The sequence below is a fragment of the Coccinella septempunctata genome, chromosome 7 (genome assembly GCF_907165205.1).
Source record: "Coccinella septempunctata chromosome 7, icCocSept1.1, whole genome shotgun sequence".
Taxonomy (NCBI): Eukaryota; Metazoa; Arthropoda; class Insecta; order Coleoptera; family Coccinellidae; genus Coccinella; species Coccinella septempunctata.
Genome location: NC_058195.1, coordinates 9,198,398 through 9,220,863, shown reverse-complemented (window position 1 = coordinate 9,220,863; position 22,466 = coordinate 9,198,398). Strand labels below are relative to the sequence as shown.

At 32.9% G+C, this 22,466-nt stretch overlaps 3 protein-coding genes across 3 annotated transcripts; all 3 read right to left on the bottom strand.

Annotated features, from left to right (window-relative positions):
- Positions 1–1,809: 1,809 nt before the first annotated feature.
- Positions 1,810–7,129, bottom strand: LOC123317083. The gene is made up of 3 exons (XM_044903444.1): positions 6,970–7,129; positions 3,619–3,756; positions 1,810–2,194 (listed from the first exon to the last, which is right to left on the bottom strand). Exons 1-3 carry the CDS (start codon positions 7,019–7,021, stop codon positions 1,995–1,997), a joined length of 390 nt encoding a protein of 129 aa, XP_044759379.1. The 5' UTR covers positions 7,022–7,129; the 3' UTR covers positions 1,810–1,994.
- A 5,677-nt stretch (positions 7,130–12,806) lies between these two features.
- LOC123317081 lies at positions 12,807–17,570 on the bottom strand. Its single transcript, XM_044903443.1, has 3 exons — positions 17,388–17,570; positions 15,595–15,759; positions 12,807–13,840 (listed from the first exon to the last, which is right to left on the bottom strand). The coding sequence occupies exons 1-3, from the start codon at positions 17,437–17,439 to the stop codon at positions 13,614–13,616; spliced, it is 444 nt and encodes a 147-aa protein (XP_044759378.1). The 5' UTR covers positions 17,440–17,570; the 3' UTR covers positions 12,807–13,613.
- A 1,047-nt stretch (positions 17,571–18,617) lies between these two features.
- LOC123317078 (pre-mRNA-splicing factor Syf2) lies at positions 18,618–19,695 on the bottom strand. Its single transcript, XM_044903440.1, has one exon. The coding sequence runs from the start codon at positions 19,618–19,620 to the stop codon at positions 18,931–18,933; it is 690 nt and encodes a 229-aa protein (XP_044759375.1). The 5' UTR covers positions 19,621–19,695; the 3' UTR covers positions 18,618–18,930.
- Between the last annotated feature and the right edge of the window lie 2,771 nt (positions 19,696–22,466).

The window sequence follows — 22,466 nt, the reverse complement described above, 5'->3', positions numbered from 1 at the left end:
ATGGACGATAATGCCAAAACCCATCGTGCGCGCATCGTTCAGGAGTATCTTGAAGAAGTTGAAGTCTCTCGAATGGAATGGCCAGCAAGAAGTCCAGATCTCAATCCGATTGAGCAGGTTTGGGACAACCTCAATAGAAGGCTGAAAAGTTCAGAAAATCATCCAGCTGCTCTTAATGACTTAGAAATCCAACTAGGAGAAATCTGGGAAGGATTAGATCAGAACATTTTAAGATCACTCATTTTGAGTATGAACCGTCGTTGCCGAGCTGTAATTAACGCAAGCGGTGGAAATACCAAGTATTAAATCACTTATCAGCATTTCAATATTTTGAAAATTGTTCATTTCTCTTCTTTCACATAAGATTCGGTGAAATCCTGAATTTTTCTTCTTTAATGTGTCTTGTTTCGTTCAAAACCTTCCCGAGAGAACATAAAAAATAAGTTATAAAGTCAATGTAGAGTTAACTTTCATTGAAATTGAGATTTTCAGAATGTGCGTTAATTTTTTTGCGCAGTGTATTAATACAATTTAACCAGTTGGCATCTAGCGTTTTTTAGCCAAACCATCTGTCGGACAATTGTTGACGATTTAATAGGGACATCAGTTATAGTAATTATTTCTGAGGAAACATTGTTAGTTAGCATTCAGCGTCAGTGATAATATACATGGTGATTCATAACTATTGAGACATACACTAAAAATCGAAACATAGCGATAGGACCAAATATGTTTTGACAAGCTTTTGCTGTCAAAGTTGAACGACAATAAACTCTAATGTCACAGCAAAAATAATTAACCTGAAGAATCACATTTAGCAATACAGCAATATTTTTCTGATATTCGAAAGCTTACATTTCATCAATTAAATTGAGATTTCTCTCTGAAAAAAACGCGTGAAATGTACATATTTTATTTCAAATAGCTCTTCCACCAATTAGATGGGGGTCAGTTAGATATAATGAATCTAATTTATGCTTATACATCAGCATCTTCGAATAAAATTCAAGAAAATATTTATAGCTTTTGCTCAAGATATTGAAAATTAATTTCATTGAAAACTCAATTTATATTCGTTTCTCCAATAAATAGATCACAGGTCACGAGAAAAAAAATAATTGAAATAAAAAACAGAGCTTGTATTAAGAAAAATCTTTCCAACACACGTAGGTATTTTTGAAGAACCATTTCAGATTTTCGAATTGGGGTATGCGTAATTTTGTTATACCTAACCTATCCCTTATTCGCGATTATTTAATGTAGGTAATCTAAAATCATACATGAAACCTAGAAAAAATTTTACAATTTGCTTCCTCATGAGCTTTCGAAACAATTAATGTATTCATTAATTTAAACGTGAGACAACCTCCGAAAAATAAGGGTATCACAGATCTAAATACAATAACTATACAGAGTGAGTAAAAAACCTCACCAAATCCATATCTTCGGTATTTTTTTAATTTACGTAAATTTTTATTTATGATTGAAGAATTTGATATACACTCTCTGCGAGGGGAGGGTGGTTGAGTTTTTTTAAATAGCAACCGTAACTTTTTGTGCTAGAAATGAACAAAACTCTTGTTGCTTAGAATTATTTGGTCTTTGATGAGGTTTTTATCAACTCTTCCTTTATTATATGGATGATATGAAAAAAGCTCGCGTATGCTTCTTTAAAATAGTGAATATGAGAGATATTGTATATTTGCCTATTCTTAATTAAAGGAGTGACAGTAAAACTCTCAATATAGCTCCTCAAGATTAAAAAAATTCATACAATTCATTCGATATAAAACGAAATAAAAGACCATCTAATGTATAAATCTATTAACCATATATTGAAATACATAAATAACTCAACTGAAAAATAATGCGAACGTTACAAAATAAAAACAATAATTATTATGAACGGAATATTTCGGACTGATTTCCCAAACGAAAAACACATTGTGTACATCAATAATTTTCTTATGTAGCTATATACATAATTTAACTGGCTAGTGCAATCTTGTAGCCAAGAAAGGAACAATCACACTCGCGAGTGCAAGGAAGCTGAAGGTGACAGATCCAGCTGAATTACACAAATCGGTTGTGCAGGTTTCACAAAGGGTGGTTTTCTCTCCAGGAGCATCGACGCATTCGAATTTCTTTCCAGCTGCTGGCAGTGCGCATTTCCTGACAACCCTGTCTTTGCCTCCTGTAATTAAAAAAAGTCAACGATGATCCTGGCACAATCCAACTTATATAATATTGCGAAATATCATTTTTCAACAATGGTTAGCGTCTTTGATAGTTATCAATCATCAGAAAATTATAAGCATTCATTTTCGAATCATGTGACAGGGTGACAGTGCCTACCAAAAGGGGGACAGGGGGGGAAAATCCTTCTTCATTTTTTTCTCAGTTTTTGAAACAATTTTCTATATCTTTCTTTTCCTATTCCATCGCAGATACAATAAGGATTGGAAAGGTAGTACAAAACCACCTCTTTTATACCACTCTCTTGGTTTTGTTAAAAAATCGAATATGTTATGTTGAAAAAAATCGAATCATTTCCACAATTTTAGAGTATCACCTCAAGTTTATGTTCCATACTCCTTTCTCTATTTTTTACGAATAAAACAAAGTATTAAAAAGTAATAAGAAAATGTCATTGTTACTCATGAGAATTTGGACTAAAATTTCTTTCAAATCCCTCAAAACACATCGAGTGTTAACCGTATCGTTAGAATTTCTCGATCAGCGAAATTCTAATGATACGATATCAGATTCCAACGGATAGAAGGTTCAATGAACCTGAGTTCGTAAGCCTACTTTCACGAAGAGTTTGAAATAACAAAATGATCAATCGAAATGAAATATGGTTTTCGAAATATCATACAGGGAGTTTCTTTGACTCTTTCAAATATTTTAACAGTAGATTCTTGATGTCAATAGAAACACTTTCATCCTTCACCATTTTTTTCCGAATCGGCTCGGTTTAAAAGATACAGGCTGTTGAAAAACCATACAAAAATGTTATTTGTAGTTCTCGCACAAACGGTTTTATCGAATGAAATGAATTTCGGAATATAGTTTTTCATTTAATTGATGAATAGTAGTGTCATAGATTTAGCTTGTTATTCTGAAGAAAGCTCATTATGAAAACTTAAAATGGCTATATATTTCGATCAGGATCGAATCGGAAAAAACGGTATAGGAAAATAGTGTTTCTTTTGACCTCAATAATCTAGTGTCAAAATATTTGTACGACTCAAAGACTCACCCAGTATAGGGTGATTTCTGCCCAATGACCTATCGACCATATGGGGAGTCAAAAATAGGCACTCAAACATGCTTTTTTGTTTCTCAGATACGGTGATTCCCGAAAATCATTTATCTTCTGAAATCTCGAAATTGGATCTCTCACTGGCTTACAGAGAGCTAATGGAAGGAAGTTTCTTCAACTGACATTGTCGTATGACCCCAAAAAATCCATAAATTATCTTCTGTTTTTTATATCGATGAAAAACATCAACTCTATCAAAACAATGGGTCTAATTTGTCCTCAGTGCCACATAAAAAAGATAATCCCCCAATTTCAAATTGAATTTATCAAAAAAGTCTGATATTTGCGCTTACCTGTTCCTTTTATAACCTGTTTTAAGCAGACCTTTTCCTGTCCTGTAGCTGAAGCTCCTCCACAGTCTTGCGTTTGCCATTTGGACTTATCGTCTCCTTCACATCCCAAGGGACACTCGTAGCATTTTAGTGCGTTTGCTGTAATAAAAAAATACAGTTGAAATCATGCTTTCAACTTGTTCAGGTTAACAATTTGACAAAAAGTTCATCATTCTCGAAAAAACTTGAAAAAAATTCAAACTTCAACACTCTGTATCTCGAAAACGAAACGTTTGCGACCCCATGTTTATGGGACTTTTTTTTTCTTAAACTCACTTAAGGAATCTTCCCTTTTCGTTTGTACGTTCAATTTAGGAACACCCTGTATAAGCAGATGAGTGGCAGCCAGAGATCTAGAGAGTAAACCACGAATGTTACGGTTAATTAATCAAGGAGGCCATGGAAAGGGCATCGCTAACTACCAAATAATCATTTATTATGTCCTCAGCTGACTCATTTTATCTACAAGCTCTATAGTTATGTACGAGATGACATTTTTCGCACTAGAAAGTCGAATGAGTTTATACGATTTCATTGCACCCAAAAAGAGTAAATTTCTCTATTCTAAACATGAATCTTCACTTCTGATTTCAACAACGATGCTCCCACTTTTCAATAGCAACAGTAAAATTGAGTTTATATTTAGCTTGTCTATAATTAAACCTTAAAAATATAACCAGTACGTTATACATTTCTTAACACAAAAGATTCCGATTGATTCAGATTATTCTCACATCTTTCGATTTCACTGATGATGATAATGCTGTTGGTATTAACAAGAAAAGTTGCAAAATTTAAGTAATACAATAAAAAAATAACAGAGGAGAATCGGAACTAGAAGTGTTTTCTGGTCCGGTAGGATTTTCATTCGAAATAATAAACTGAAACTCCATCAATACTGTGTACCTTTCAAACTCTAATCATCAATTTGACCTTCGTTCATTATTGCACAACTATACGTATCAAATAATAGTGTTACCATAGGCTCAACAGACGTGTTTAAAATGATGAAAATGATCGTGTATATCAGTGGAATACGAAATGGGGAAAACATAAATGGCAAAGGCAAACAAGGAAGACGAGTGTAGGTGTTGTGGTTATATTAAGAAATGAAAAGGAGGAAGTCAAATATTCAGCATGATTTAAAAATGAGTATTTTGTTATCACTCGAATGCAAATGAGGTTTATGAAACTTGAGAAACGAAAATAATGCTTTCAGTGCAAAGTGGACAAAATAGCATGAATATAGTAGGTATAGTAAACGTTCTAGAACAGCCTCCTTTTTTGTGTGATGATCGATAAACAGCATGTTTCCATTCTCATCAAACGGCTGGAATTCTATTTTTAGATTTTCATTAAGCAAATGGCGAAGTAATGCTTACTGGATATCTCTGGATTGATTTGTTACACGCCAACGAAGTGCTTCAATGAAAATTGACAATACTAACATGAAAAACAGGATGTTTTGAGAAAAAAAAATGAAAAGAAGCATCCTCATTATATGGGGAAACAGTAGAAAACGATCAATCTGAAATGATAAAATTCCACAGTTATCTCCCCATTCTAATCTGGTGTAGGAAATTTCTATTATAACAATGCCAATCGAAAAAGAATAATATTCATTCTTAACGACACATCATTTTATTAATTGGATAGAATTTACATGATACTAGGGGTTTGGTTTAATGGGTAATTTCCTTCTAGATCTTCATACCATATATTCCAATAGGAATTGAATTTGATGACAGTTATCATTGTGACTCGATTTATGCAAACAGAATATTAAATAAATCAGTTGACAGACTGGATTGAGGAAATCGAATTTGTTGATTTGATAATATGAAATAGTTAGGATTTTACTTGGTATCTATAACCACAAATAATCTAGTATTAATCATCTACATTTGATATTAAAATCGTCGATGATTCCCAATTATTGGAATCATTGTCTTCAAAACTCTTATTTTTATGATCGGAATATTACATCGCTTTTGGAATATCAATTGAACATCTAAAAGTAATGCGACTGAACTGTAAAACTTACAGCAAACATGAACCCTTTTTTTAAGAAATTGAATACATTCTGTTTCTGTAGATAATAGTTGACAGTCGATACTAAAATCCTTTTGAAAAAAGCAATCGATAAATTATAAACTCATTAGTTACAGCATGAATGAATTGTTTCGAAAAAATTTAAGAGGTGATTCATAAAAAAATTTTTGAACAGCCCCTAAGATACAGCTCCTGAAAGATAGCAGCTGAAAAGCAATTGTCTTCTTAGAAACCAGAAAACTGACAGAAAGGGAATTGACCAGATATTCTGGGAACGAGAAGAATAAAATTTAGTGCTGTTACCTTTTAATATCAGCATGATATCAGGTGCCATCTTTAGGAGTGTGTATCTAAGGAGGGGCTTCAAAAATTATAAGGACGATCTACATTATTTTTTGACAATGAATTACCCCTTAAATTTTTTCACAACTAGTCATTGACACACCCTGTTTGTAGTTGAGTATGATGATAAAGTTTTCCTATAAAGAGTACTCATTTGAATATTTTCATAACAAATCATTAATGAACCGTTATGAAAAAAGCTAAAATCTGACAAAATTTCAGAATGAGAAAACGAATTGTTAAGTCACTTGATTTATCATCGAGGAAAACATTTTACCTGCTTGTTTTGCATGACTTTTCGTGAACTCCAAGAAAACTCTGCAAAATTGAGCTAGTTATGCTTTCAACATAAAGTTTCAATCTCCTTGTCTATAGATGTTATCTAGCTTTGATATTTACTGTTGTGGCAGTCTCTTTATCGTACTTGAAGGACCAAAACAACAAGTTTACCCAAATCTTTCTGTTTTGATCAACCTCAAATACGACAATCGAAATATTCGAGTGAAAATAAGGAAAATTAACCTTCGGACTAACATAACGTCACCTGTAGTCGAACTTTTAATAAGAATTTAGAAACGCAACATCAAAAACCAAAATTAAGGATAAATATTATAACTTTCCCTGATAATAACCGAAGTGAGTTTGCGTTAATAGTAAAATACCATGAAAAGGAAACTCTGGTGTATTTTACAAGGCGAAGTTTATTTTTAAACAAACACGTCACCGCCCAAGACGCTCGTTCATAAGTATTTATTCATTCCAATGAACTGTTAAGAAAATCTGTGTTAATGAAGAAATGGTTATTTCTGAATTAAAAAACATCTCCAGCATTTTTCTACATTGAATTGAGTAACTACTCAACAACATCCAGAATAACAATTCAAATTAAGCGAAATTTTCTCACAAAAAAAAACTTACCACTAACAGCCATGAGAGCAAGAACTGCGAAAACATAAACAAATTTGGCCATTTTTCAAAAATTAAGTGTATAGTAGGTATTTAATTGCGTAAGTAGAGTTGCGACTTCTTTTGTTTCGCACACAGTTACTAGAGTCCAGTTTGAAATGCCTCAGTTGGAAGTTGGATAGTTATAGGGGGGAGAGGATATAGGGGGAAATGACGTTGGAGGAACAGTACTGGATTTAGCCCAATAGATTTTAGGATATCTTGATTGGGAAATTTCCGTAGACGATTAAAATAGAATATGACACATAAATTTGGGATTTATTTATTTTATTGTGAATTTCGTAGGGGATAAACAGATAGTTAGGTCTAGCAGAGCCGCTGTGAACTGCTGTTTGTAGGTATATCCTGATATCCGGGCTTTGGGTTCAATCTTCTGAAGTTTTTAACCCTCATCTTAGAATAAATATTACCAATTATGATTCGTGATGATATACAAAATTTAACCTTCTCAAGTTATTTTGCCAATAAGATCTCATATACATACTTATTTGTCCAAACCAAAATTGGCCAATTAGAGCCAGAAGGTAGAGTAATCTTTGTAATACAACATTTGATTTCATTAATTTTTTTCTTTTTGTTCCTATTCCCTTATATCATGTTTCTTGAAATTGAAAGTTTATTTGGAAATTGAAATTTTCTTTCTGCTGGTAATTTATTTGAAAAACTTTAAACATCTCTTTTTGTTTAACGGCTATATGGAACAATTTTTATAGATGACTGCGGACATTTATGTTCAAACAAACAGAACAACAAATATTGAAAGCTCTTTTTTTTCATTCAATGTCTTCTCTCGATGTAAAAAATTTCCAATACGTGCCTGTGTTCACTACCGCATGAAAATATTTATTTTTATCGGGTAAGGGACCACAATTTCGATATTGCAAATTATATAGTTAAAAACAGATCTTGGGTAGATATTATTGTATAATTGAGTACACGTACCTGTATCTATTCCATCGATATCTACCGATGTAGAAAAATCATCAATCTTGTTTTCCAAATATGATCTACATAACATACTGACCTGCTTCTTAGCAGATGCTTGGAGTGAAATCCATGGTGTTTCAGAAAAGAGAAATTGATCCAACTATGATTCTTGTACATTATAATACTCGGTTGTAATAATAAAATAACTATTTGTTGGTTTTTTTTTATTGATTATCAACTTGGGTATTAAAACTACAACATAATTTTTGAAAGTATGATCACTTATACCGAGAAATTGTGGAATATTTTCGACATAAAAGTAAGCATAATATTCCTCATAATCATAATTACTTGATATGGTAAGAATATAATAAAATATCTGCGAATTTAACCCCAAGTTCCATTATTTACTAAACTATTGAAATATGAGGCATGCAACGAGAAAATCTATATGAGCGAATGTATAGAGGTTAGATCGCTTAATATTGGTGGCCAACTCAAATCCACATTCCACTTTCAGACGATGTAAAATGAACATCATTTTTTTATATTCTCCGCCTTTAGATACAAAGATACATCGTCTTCGAGCAGACTTTTCTATGATTCATTGCTCGAAATTGGTATTCTCGATTCTCGTATATATAACATCATCTACTCTGAACTCATTCGAATCAATTTTATATTTGGAAATGACCTCGATAGGCAACAGATGGAGGGAATAAGTGAGGATAGGATGCTACTTGGTTTCTCAATTTACTTGCTAAAAAATATAAAGTGGGGTTGTCCTTGAGTGTGCAGTGGACAGAGGAGTTGAACATGAAACAGTTTCTTATGGGTCGTATTGGTACTTTAAAGAAGCGTTAGACACAATTGATTACTAATTTGTACGGTGTCAAACGAAAAATTTATTTTTTGTAAAAGCTTATCTGAGATTACAAACGTTAAGTTTGGGTTGTCCTGTTTTTCCACAAGAACGTTGGCAATTGACATAATTTGTTCGAAATCATTTAGTGCAGTTAGGCTGTCCATTTAAATGTGACCTCAAAACGTGACCATAGTATTATTGATGATAATTATGCAAAATACTATTTCTGAAAATCAATAATGAAAGACGTAGTAGTTTTCCACGAGTTTTTCCAGATGTTGAAACATTGAATCGAATGCCTATTTTTTATACTTTATATATTGCAATTACAAAGTGAGGATTCTAAAAAATTGAATATAAACAGTGAGAGGGCAGAAATGAAAGTCCAGGATGAGAAAAGGAAAGTAAAAATTTTATCATTTCAATAACTTTAACAGCCAGTCTGTATCATTAGGTACTGAATTGTTTTTTATTGGCAGTTCATGTAATTGAACTCATACTTATGGTGACTTGGATACTCAATTAGCATGAGGAATAATCTTGATGCTTTCTCTTTCAGACATTTTTTCTCAATACTCAGTGAAGAATGAAACAGTTCATTGGAAAAAGGAGCCTCCTACAGTTCATTGGATAAGATTAGACATCGTGGTAGAAATATCGAAACTAATGGTAATTTCCAATGCCTCCTAGACCGTTTTTTGTTATTTAACGGAATATATCAGAACTACCCCTCAGTCGACTGAACCCAGTAAAGTTTTGTGACTACGTTATTATCGATTTCGCCAAACACACCCCTTGGCAGACTGGACGTCACCACTTGTTTTCCCAGCTTTTCAAGGACTTTTCATTTCATTATTCTCGGTTTTTTCTTTTAATGAATTCCTTTTCAGGAGTAGGCACAAAAAGGTTGGTGCCTATTTCATTCTTGCACCTTTCCCTAAAATGAGTTTACTCTTCGGGTAAATAACTATAACAATTGCACCTTGTGGTGAATCAGATTTCATCCAATAAGAAAATATTTTCCAAAATATATCTCAGATGACTATAATAAAAATTATTAGTCAGATGAAATTTTCCTTTCAACTCATATTCAAAAATCCAAATGCTCCTAATTGTTGAATTGATCTTCCTATAGAACTCCTCCCAATAAATCAATTCAAACTGTGAACTGAACGAGGTGAGATCATCATATGATTTAGAATGATTCAGATCAATGTGTTCGTAAAACGATGAACTCGTACTTTGTATGTGAGGAGTAACTTTTCTTAGCATTCGTACAACTCTGAATATTGACCAGAAAAACCAATGCCTATCAAAGAATTAGGTATTGATTAAAGTTATTCTAAACATAAAATATATGTACTGTGTCAAATGCTATTTGGGAGGTAAACTATGAGTAAGATCCTATGACCAAGAATATTGTTTATCATTTGAACAATTAAGGTACAAAGATCATACGTACTTTGGTCATATAATCATTGTAGTCATTACTGTTTGTTTTGACGAAATCATATCAACTCAATATGCTTGGAAGAATGTATATTATAAGTTTGAACATTCCTTACAGCTATATACCCTTATCTAGCAGTCATGTGAAAGTTTAGGTGTACACTGTAGGCCTACAATTTGAGTGGAAACGGGACAACTTCACACATTCAGTAATAAAAAAATATCTCTTCAAACTGTGAAAATCAAGGAAAAAATACGTCTCTGTATTGTGACCTCCAGAGATGAACATTTGGCATTTATAATAACCTACTCAACCACGTCTCCGATGGTTTTGTTCTTGTTGTTTCGGCTACGTAACAGAATTCTACGGCATTGAATATATTTTGCTATTCCCACATGATTTTAACCAACAGGAGGTATCCAAATACCGGTTTGTTACAGCGTGATTTTCGATGTCGAAGATTTCTTTCATGTGGGTGCGAATATTTAGGTTAAAATCTTAAAATATTAGAATACAAGAAATTCACCACATCAGATATTGTCATCTTGTTTTGAATGAATCATAAACCTATTAAACTTATTCTGCCCTGAAAAGGCGAAAGGCTTACTGCTTACTACTAGTGAAAAAATATATTTTTACTGATAACGCAAAAGCAGTAAGTAATGCACCTTCTGAATACATCTCCTTCTGAAAATATTTACCTGTTATCGAATAAAATACGAATACAAATAGGAGTAAATGGTTTTTTGGAGTTATACTTGGCCTAACAGCAGTATGTGATGCTGCCATTTGCTACATTAGCTACATATTGCTATTTACCAAATGACATTTAGAAATTTTGTACTTAGGCGAACACCAGTATGGTAGTAGTCAGATGCTGCCATTTGTCAGACGGTCAGTTCACTTTGTATTAATTGATTTAAAATCCAATAGGTCTCATATTATTTATTCATAATCAAGATTTCTTTAACCTGATTTTGTAAATGGCTGGAATGGATATCAGGTAATCAGATTATGGAAGTAAATTATTTCTACCACTACCCTTACTACTCCTCTGCATCTCCCCTCCTCGCTCTCCAACAAAAGACACGCCAAAGTGGCGCCAACAACCCTAACTTTTCAGGATATCGAATGGCAATAACGTCTGCCCTAAATATCCGAAATATTTACTATGAGCTTCTCCCACTGAACAAGTTGTTTATGGCTTCAATACACAGTCATATCAGTATTTAGTATAAAATTTTAAATAATAAGATGAAAAAATTCCTTTTGTGTCCACGAATCTGCATAAATAGTTGTTTTTCAGCAAAAATTGAGTGATGAACATAGTGTAACTATCTGCAATTCTTTTCCTTCTAACTTAACACCCTCTCTCTGAATTTATGAAAAAAGAAGTTACTATAACTGTTCCCACTATGGAGGAATGAAGGATTCATTTTGAAATTCGGAAGATGTCTAGGAAAAGAAAGAATTCAGATTGGTTAATATTCTGCGTGAAAAGTTTTCAATAGGTGCTAGTTTTTCTATTAAAAAAAAAAGAATCTGCAACGTTTTCGTATCATAATTTTTATCGTGAAACCGATGTTATTATCATCTCAAGAAAATTAAAACCTCAGTAAAACCCTGTCTCCCCATGAGTAGTGTAGTAATGACAAATTAGTTTACAGAATGAGCTTTTTATACTGAAGGGATTCTCTTCCATTGACATAAAAATTTCTTTATCTTCTATATACATCTCGAAATTATGTCTTAAACAAAAAACCAAAGCAGAACGAGAATAAAGTAAACAATACCGACTTCATTAAACTGATTCGAAGACTTGATGATTCCTAAAAAAAAATAATTCATCATAACATAACATAACTTGTTCTCCATTTGCACTGTGAAGAACATATAATTTCTGCGCCAAAAATACTCTGTTGATTTTGGTGGAGGATCACTCTAGTCGTCAGAAATCTCTTCATTATAGAAATTAATAATATCATTAAGTATTAAACTTCAATACTAAATGATAATATTCCAAATCTTGCTTTTGACTGGTAGACTCTTTCGTCCAAGTTCTGTCTTCCAAGTGATGATTCTTCTGTTCTTGAGTTTTTCCATCCTATACGACTGACTTAATATTTTGGTTTAGTAATAGTATATATTTCCCTAACTAAACTAACTAAAGGTTTGTAGCTTGAAGCGGAACAATGAGATATAGGAAAATTAGCACTTATTTTCATCTAAAATTAACCAAAATCCCATATCATTGAATATAACAAAAAAGGATATATACTGGAAATAAAATTCATAAATTTTTGACAAATACCTCTATAGAAAATTAACCCACATGATTTGAACATGAATCAAACCAATTATAGGTAATTCTGGCGATTTAGATCAAACAGAGAAACAGACTTCAATCATTGTTATCGATATCAGGGGAAATAAACTGTCCTAGCGATTTTGGAATTTTTTTTCATAAATTGCCGTAAAAGTTTCCTTGAGTCTGAGCCTTTTTAGGGGCAAATATTTAATGACCAACCATAAAATAGAAAGAAAAAATATGAGTGAATATCCCTTTATTATAGTCAGATATTTTTACAAAAATAAAGAAAAATATATTCTGTATATTGACACAAAATATTAGATATCAAAATCAAGATAAATTTCTAATGGAGCAGATCATTACATATTTACAATAAAGCATTCAATGTATGCAGAATAAGATATAGGTAATAAGTGATTCAGACTTGAATCAAAGACAATAATCAGGGTGCGTATTTTCAAGATTATCATATGTAGATCTTTGTAGGTATTCGGGTGAAAATGATATTATTTTTTTACTGTTCCACAGTTTTAGCCTCATTGTATAAGCTATCGAGGTTCAAGGCCATACCCCCTGAAAAAGCAGGGTGTCTTGGGGGTACCGAATACTGTATGGTGGAAGGAACCGGTCATACTCATATACGGAAAATTTCGGATGGGGGGGTTTCAACCCCTCTGACCCCCCCTTAGTACGGCCTTTGCCGAAGTTAATGGCATGGTCCAGCCATGTATTTAAATATTATACAAAACCTACTTGATATATATCACTACCTTTCCTAACATACTATAAATCGAAAAGCATATATTCAACATCAATACATTCTTTTTCACATGAAAAAGTTATTTGGTTTATCCATAGAGCGATCCTTATTTTTTCATATCAATTTTTCTTTCAAATCAACAACACACAATAAAAAACTTAATATCGACATAATGTTATTAAAAAAACAGATCACATCGGTCTAACAATAAAAAAAACATAGATCCTAAAAATAAGTATCAAAATATCAGCCAGATAAAAATGGTTTGTTATTCGTTCGATGTTTAAAGTTTCAGGAAGAAGAATAGAAGACTCAAGATGATGGTTGCTGCAACACTTGGTTGGACAGTGATGGAAGAATTGCATTTATCACCACTGCATGGGTAACAATCCAGATCTCTGACTCCACCACTTAATCCGCTGAAGAAACCCAAAGTTTTCATTACGAGGTCGCAAGCTCCTCCTGAGTAAGGGATGCATCCTCTTGCCACAAATTCTTTTCCATCGGCATCTTCAATGAAAAATTAAATTTTAAGATAATTATGAAAATTTCAAAGCATGGATCAATATGTTTTACATAACAATAATGGAACTTCCTCCTGATATACCACTTATATATTTTAAACCAATGTCATATTTCAGTATGACATGTAAATAATACAAGCAATAATAAAAGTCTTATTGTTATTGTACGTGATGTTTTTAGAATTTGACTGTAAAAAATACTTCGTATCATAATACGACTGGCAGTGTACTAGGCAAATCATAGAAATCCCTTATAGGCCAAAAAAATAAATAATTATAGGTTTTGATTATTTATTACAACATTTATTACTCCACCCTTATCACATCTGCTTGTATATTTCATATGGGATTTGATTTGGTTTGCGAGAACACTCTTTGAGTGCCTGTCCTTCGAATTTTGGAAATAATCTTAAAGCTTCCCTTGAGGAAATTACTCTATTCTCTGGAATATTAATCACTTCATTACTGTGGCAATCTCATCCCTCGAAACCATCGGTTAAATAGTCCATGGATGGTACCAATTTGGTGAACATCTTTGGAGATTTTTACTATGGTTCCTAAGATATTTTTGGAATTCAGAGGTCCTCTATCTAGGAACTTCGATTGCTACGGTTTGACCTATTTCAAGAAGTTTCAATTTCTTATTACTCACGTTCAACATTTTTTCTGCAGTATTTTTTGGCCCATTACATCACACTACTACTACTCTTTTGTTGGTCATTATCACTATTTCTTCATTTTTGCATAAATTGTACAATTAGTATGACAAGCCGTTAGTCCTTTTACCCAACGACGAGTATAATCAATCAAAATCCAAAGCATTCGCGCGTTTTTGAATTTTGACAATAATAAGCCTAATGAGCAGCAGGCATATTATAATACGCCTCAAATTGTCAGTCAAACTGTGAGATACTGGATTATTGCTGTGATCAGAGACTCTGCTGTGATATTGCAATATGCCTAGTCGTTTGGAAAAGCCTAGGCGTATTATAATATGACTGATTTCACAATAAGACTACGACATAAATATGCTCTGACAGCTTGAGTAGAAAGAATAAAAGGTGTTCTGAAATCGATCATGATGTTTTTGTTTGGGATATGAATTAACGAAAATTGAATTTCTTGTTTTTTTGAGAACGTCATGAATAACTCCTCGAATATGCATTTTGCATGCGATTTATATAAAAACACTATCCTACTATCCACACATAGTGTTTCAACGTTCACTCTTCAATTTGTTATCAATAAAATATGATGACTGCAAAGAAACGTGATACAAGCAGACCTCATCGGAACCTCATTGGTTTTAGAATCTTAATCTTATCGTGAATATAAACTCACAACTCAGCCTTGGCGATCGATGATGTGAATGACTTTTTTTCAGGGCCAACAACTCAGTTTATTACGAGTACCTACTTAATTGAGATGCTTCATTTCCGGCGAAATAATATAAGTATGTTTATTATAAGGAATACGAATGAATAATAATATTTTTATTTCGAGATCTAGAGCTACCTACTAATATTTTCAAAAGTATTTTTTCAGAGATATGACTTGATGTGAAGTTCGGGAAACATTTTTAATATTAGATTCTTTTTATATTTATATTCAATGTCACCATGATTCATGATCGATATCACTTTAAGTTGTTTTGCATCGACAAATCGACAAAGCATTCACTACATCAGCTAAGTAGAAAGGAAAATTGGGAAAGTGGACCTCAATAGAGCATTTTCTTACCTTTGGCTGTGAGTTTTACGCACTGCTTCGGAATCCAGGAGGTCAGAGGGTTGGAATCCCCCATTTGTTTATCGCAATCAATAGTTGGCATTACGATTGAAGCTATCCCATAGTTGCACAAACTGGATTTACTGGAATCACAGGAATAGCATTCCAGGCCATTTCCTGTCGAATGATAACTGTATGATAATCGCAAGAAAATAAAAATGTTGTACCTACATAAAATTTGTTTGTATAGTTTAATGTACGTAAAAACTATTCAGAAAAAATTTTAGCCTGACGTGAAATTTTTTATTGAAATAAACAAAATTGTCTTGTGCCATAAATGATTCGAATGATTCAATATAAACGTTATATTCTTCTGCATGTGCAAATAGTTCCGTGCTAAATTTGAAGAAATGTGAATAATTGAACTAGAATTTGATCAACAGGTTATGCAATGAGGAAATTGTAAACAGCACTTGTGTAACATGAAATTATCGTAAAATAGTCATCACTCATCATTCACTTTCACGTGAAATCGTAGGTAACAACAAGATTTCCAAAAATTTTTGGAATAGTCCCAGATTCTTCATTTCTTTTAGATCGAAATTATTGTAGTTCGGAAAAACCATTTTCTATATTGATTTTGAATCATACCACTTCTATTAGTGTAGGTATCTCCATAAAATTTATATCAATGATGATAAACCCTCATGACTGGTTAATTGAAAAGTTTTATTCACTTTCGTTATTCGCAATTTCAAGATTACATTCCGTAAACATAACTGTAAGGAGTAGGAAGATTATAAATTGAATTTATGTACCTATGTACTCAAGAATTAAGGTATATGTACACAAATTTCTTTATCAGCAAAAATATTGGTATAAGTACTAAAGTACTCATTGAAATTGTGTAGCCTAATTCGGAAAATTTTCAAGAATGACTAACCATTTCTGTTTTGAATTCTTCGTTTGTTGCTGTATCCAATTGTAATCGCATATAATACTTATTGTTCGCATAAATTTATAAATATTTACAGGGTGTTACAGGTTGAACTGGTTGTGTGACAAACATAAATTAGCTACAAGTTAATCATCTCATTGAAAAGCAAGTTCGTATTGTCATTCAGAACGTAAAAATGGAAAGTGAAAGCGAGTTTCTGAAGGTTTTTACTGAAAGAAATCGGTTATACCTACTCGGATCCAGACGCAAAACCAATACTACAGTTTTTTTAAATCCATTTATGTAATATGAGCAAATATCCTATTTTTAAAAGTTTATTATTTACATGATTGCATGAAGCCTGAATTTAAACCTATTTATTCAGTATCATTCGCTCATGTGACTAATATTATACGAAGATGTAAAGTCAATATGTATGCAGACAGCATCGATGAGGTATTTGAGTGAAAATTTTAATATTTCATCAATCATTTTGCAAATTCAGGAGGAATGAAGCAGGGTGTATTGATTTACGACTTGACCTATACCAAACGGTTTGAAAACCACGTGAGTGAGAGAAATAACACCCTTAACGATTTCAATGCAACATCCGAGCATAAATAAAAAATTTCTTACATGCATACACAAATTTAATTTTCCATAAAAATAGCATAATATGCGCCTTTTTGAAACGAAAAAAAAAACATTCACTGCTTCAACGAAAATTCCCCAATTTTTTGATGAATCATGTCTAAAAATACGTTTGCATCATTGACCAATGATTAATCTTCAATATCACCTGTTTCCTGTGATTAAACATAATCAATTAATAAGCAGACGCTCAAAATTGTTGAAAATATAAACTCACCAGTTGATACTGTGAAGGCGACAAAAACAACACCGAATAATAAGGAATTCATTTTGGAATTATGTTTTTAGTAATGTAGTATTGTAAAATGTAGAGATCACAACAGTCAACAGTCAATGGAGTTCGAGCGATTTGCGATCTACAGTATGAGAACTAGTCCCTTCCCTGCCGTTGCGTTCATTCAATTCTTGCTTCTGCTTCTATTATCGCCATCTTTTTCTTTGACAAAAGCAGCTATCCTTTGCTGCGCACGAATGAACTTTGTTGAATATACTGCACAATAAGCTTTACCGACCCCAATTTTGCACCAACATGTGCATTGAATTACAAAGGGGAAGTACCTACCTACAGATACATTGCTCAAGTTTTAAGCACACTTGATATTTAAAAAATTTGGTACCTTTTTGCTGTTCAATCACATTTATCTTTCAGTATTATCAAGTTCAAGAATTTGTTTTTTATTCCGAAAAAAAATGTTATCCAGGTTTTGATATATAGGAAGGAAATAGATGTAGTTTCAACACAGATATTTTTGTTAATTAAATGAATGAAATACAGAAAAGAATTTGAAGAGCGACAAAACTTTACCGCATGCTCTATATATTTCTTTTGTAGTTTTTAAGATAGAACAATTTAAAATAGAACAGGAATACTAAATCATTGCTTAAATTCATCAAAAGGTACATCAGTTCTGTAAAACCGAGTAGAACGCAATGAATAAAAAAGCTTGTCAACGAAAATTACTGTAATGACATTTTAACACATTTATTTATGCAATCATTACGCAATAAGTATTTTGAGTTTTATATTATTGATCATATCGGCAGTTTACATCGATCTCAATAACAATTTATGATATTGTTAAAAAGATTATGGTCCCAGAAAGACTGAAACATAAATATTTTTTGCCTGAATAAAAAAACGACCTTGGAGCACATTTGAAAGTATACTTTACTTGGAAACCTTATATATGTTTCTATATATTTTAATAACAAGTAGTATTTATAAAGATTTAAGTACTTTAGCAGTACCAATTACTAATCATACAGTTTGCTTTTTAGTAACTGTTATTCATTCAATATTGAAATATTTTGTTTCTATTCATTACATTGTTGGAATTGTTTTCATTAGGTACTTCTTTAACATTCTTAATACAAAAAATAATTCAATTAAATTGGAATGAAACTAGTAGGCACTCCTAAATAGGTAGGTACTGTACACCTAAATGAAATCATATATCTTAAATCTTTTTATTTTTGAATATATACAGATTTTATTTTAATAATGTTACAATTAACAAATCAATTTCGTTTTAAAACATTCTGTAAGAATAAATTCTCGATAATAAACTGTTAGTTTAATGGTATTTTTTCACATATTAAAATACAACATATTTATAAGTTTGGATTTGATTCTACATAAGGAAAAATATGGAAAAACGATTGACAATTCCACCTCATATTGCTCAGTTTTTTTTTGAGAACTTTCAAACTTTATACTGTATCTTTTTTCTTTCCATACAAAATATACAAAAATGGAATGCTTATACTGCTGTACCCCTCTCCAAATTCTGTTTGATTTCTGCTGTATGCTCCCCATAGAACCTTTCCAATTTCTTATTGAATTTCGCGTTCTTCTCATTGATATAATCAATATCGGCATCTTCATTACGATTCCTTTTTCTGGAGTATTTGTTCCTCTTGTTAATTTGTTGTTCTAGATCTTTAACCATATTGTCAATAGCTTGAGGTCTATCTTCGTGTAAGCCATGGATGATGGTATTGGGTCCAGCATAAAAAGCATCACCATATTTTTGTTTTTGTTCTTCGTAATGCTCCATGTCTTTGGGTGGTAAATTCTTGACTAAACGCTGGTACTGCCTCACAGTGGCTGATTCGAAATCAGAAAACCCTTGATCTGGGTTTTTCTTCTTCTTTTTGCGTTCAATTCTTTCAGCGTCTAATGCAGTGACATGAAGAAGTTTTGTCCGATCATAATCCTCTCCTCGTTGTTTAGCTTCTTCTCTGGCTTTCTCGTCATTCAGAATCCATTCAGCCCGCTTTTTGCTACTTTCCCAATTTGTTGGCAATTTGTTTTTTGCATCTTCTGCCACAACAGCTTGGTGATTATGTGTTCGAGCCTCCATTCTAAGTTTATGTAGCTTTTTGAGTTGTTGTAGCCTTTCAGCTCGTTTTTCTTGGGCAGACTTTTCAGAAGGGCCCTCTTTTTCCATTTTCTCCGAAAAGTTTAATAATAATATTCCCAATGTGAAAATTAAATCAACTAGTCAGATGTCAAATTGTCAAACTTGGAGGTTAACTCTTCATAGTTCATAGTGTCATTTTGTGTTATTTAATAGACCTACGAGGTATTTTGTCAAGCTGGTAATCTACTTTCTTATTCTTAGTTCCTAAATATTTCTTATCCTAGCTCAACGAATATATTGTAACCACATTCATGGTATACCTATGTTCCATGTTAGTTGATATTTTATATATTTTTTGTTAACGTAAGCAGTGCTGGCCCAGTGTGGCAGCCTGCTACGAAAAATATGGCAACCTCGCTATCGGACAACTGTGCACCTCTTGCGCAGGGGTTACTTAGCGCACTGTTGATGGTGGTAGGTCAGTTCTGTTTGTGACAAAGAACAGATAAGTTACTTACTAAGCTGTCAATAGTATATTCTATTGTTTAGTATATTCCACTATTTCTATCAGTATAATTTCCCTGTGTTCAATTGACATATCAATTTTATTGTGACTGAGCAAATATACGAAGAACGAAGGTGTTATTATTTTAGAACATTACATGGTAGCAGAGCATTTAAAGTTGAAGCGGAACTCGTAGTCGGCCATCTTTAAAAAATAATAATTGTTCAGTTCACGAATAAGTGAATATTGTGTCTTGAGTTTGATTGAGAAAAGGGAAAATAATCAATAAAATGGAAAAAATGATTTTTGAAGAGGAATCCAACATAGAGGTTGAGACTGTTGAGAGTCGTTCCGTTGGCGAAGCCACTGACAACTTGGCACCGACGCCTGGCTTAAACATGGCCGACCAAATCATGACATTCTTTTCTAATCCGCAATTCATAAAATTGTTGGCGGATAAAATTAAAGATGATGTGATTAACTCGACATCTACACAAATGGATGCAGTTGCAGGTACAAGCAATGCAAGTGTCATCTCGGATACGACGTCGACTGAGGTCATAAACAGGCCAAAACAACCTTTACCACCTTTTTCCATACCGGTAATAGACATGGATGATAAGTTGAAAGGTCATGGTAATTTCCGTTCATGGAAGCAACGCATTGAACGGGACATAGTGGCGTTAGGTAGGTCCGATTTTTTGCAGTATCCTCTGGGTGGTGTGAAATGTACATTCTCTAATGAGGAAAAAAGAATGTATGATGCACAGGTGAGGCAATACCTAGAAGCCACCATACAAAATGCGCCTCGTCAACTCATTTCCAATGAGTCTACTGCAGCAGATGCTTTCCACAAATTGGAAAATATGTTTGGGAAAAATGACGTGCAAAAAATGGTAGATCTTCTGGACAATTTCGGAAAAATAGTGTTGCACCCAAAGATGAATCCCATGACGTTTGTGACGAAATTTGAAGATGCAGTTCAACAATTTCGGGAGCTTGGTGTACCTCTGGATCAAAAGATTATTGTTGCATATTTTCTCCATAAGGTACGTCATGTACGTCCATTTATGGGATTTTACACAACAATAGCCACTTTACCAGAGGAAACAAGACCTTATGAATTTGTAAGAAACGCATTTCTAGACGTTGCAAGTAGTAGTTACTCTTTAGAAATGGAAAATAGTAAGTATATTCATGACGATATAAGTTATAATGTTTGTTCTGATTGCACAGCTGATTATGATTCCAGTTATAGGTCTGAATGTAGTGATATTATCACTATATGCTCAATTTGTTTGGATTCTCCTCTGGAGAATGACTCTAATGATTCATTTGTTTCAGTCTTTTGTTCACAATGTGGCAAAAGCAGTTCTAATTTTTGTGATTTTTGTACAGGAAACAAAATGGAAAGAAATACTGGTGAACCACCTAAGAAAAAGGAAAGGTTCTCAGCATCTTCCACAAAAATATTCCCAAAAAATAAAAGCATTTTTCCTTACACAAATGAGCAGGTAGAGAAAATGAAAAAGATGACACCTGAAGAAAAGAGATCTAGTAGATGTACTAAATGTGGGCTTCTATTTCATAAAGCCGCCGAATGCAAAAATGATGGTCGTTTTTGTTTCTTCTGTCACAGAAAAGGCCATGATAAGAAAGACTGTAAGAAACTACAAACCTTGAAATCAAAAAGTTGAGACGTAAACTCACTCTTCTGTATGTGTCTGATGGAGTATACAGATTGGCTGTTCAGATTTCTACAGAAAATCGTCAACAATCCATTCCAGTCAGTGATATACCTTGCACAACCAGTCCAGTTATTACTGATAAATCGTCACATACTCTTTGTAAAATAAAGTATACTAAACTCAAACCAGTTCTTGAAAATAAGCGTCAAAAAACCCGTAAGTTAAGAAAAAAGCTTACTCGTAATCAATTACAGAAATTAGCTCAAGAAGGCTCAGTTTGGCATCGTAGAATGGGACATATATCATCGTCTTATCTTGGTAAACTTCCAAATGTAGTTCAAGGAGTGAATGAACTCACATACAATTTGACCACTGCCAGTTGCTCTATATGTTCGAAAGCAAAAATGAACAGAAAACCCTGCTTGAAAGAAAGGGAGCGTGCAAACAGACCTTGTCAAATTCTACATGCTGATTTATTAAATGTTAAACCTCCTACACAGTTCACTAAGAAAAACTATATCTTGATCCTCATTGATGATTACTCTCGGTATTCACAAATTTTTCTTTTGAAACAAAAGTCAGAAACCTACAAATCTCTTAATTCAGGTTTACAGTTCTTACAATCGATTTTTCCTGGAACGGGCCAATTTAGTAAAATAAGATGTGATAATGGCACAGAGTTCACTAGTACAGCTTGTCAATCAGTTTTGCACAAATTTGGATTAGAGGTACAATTAGCT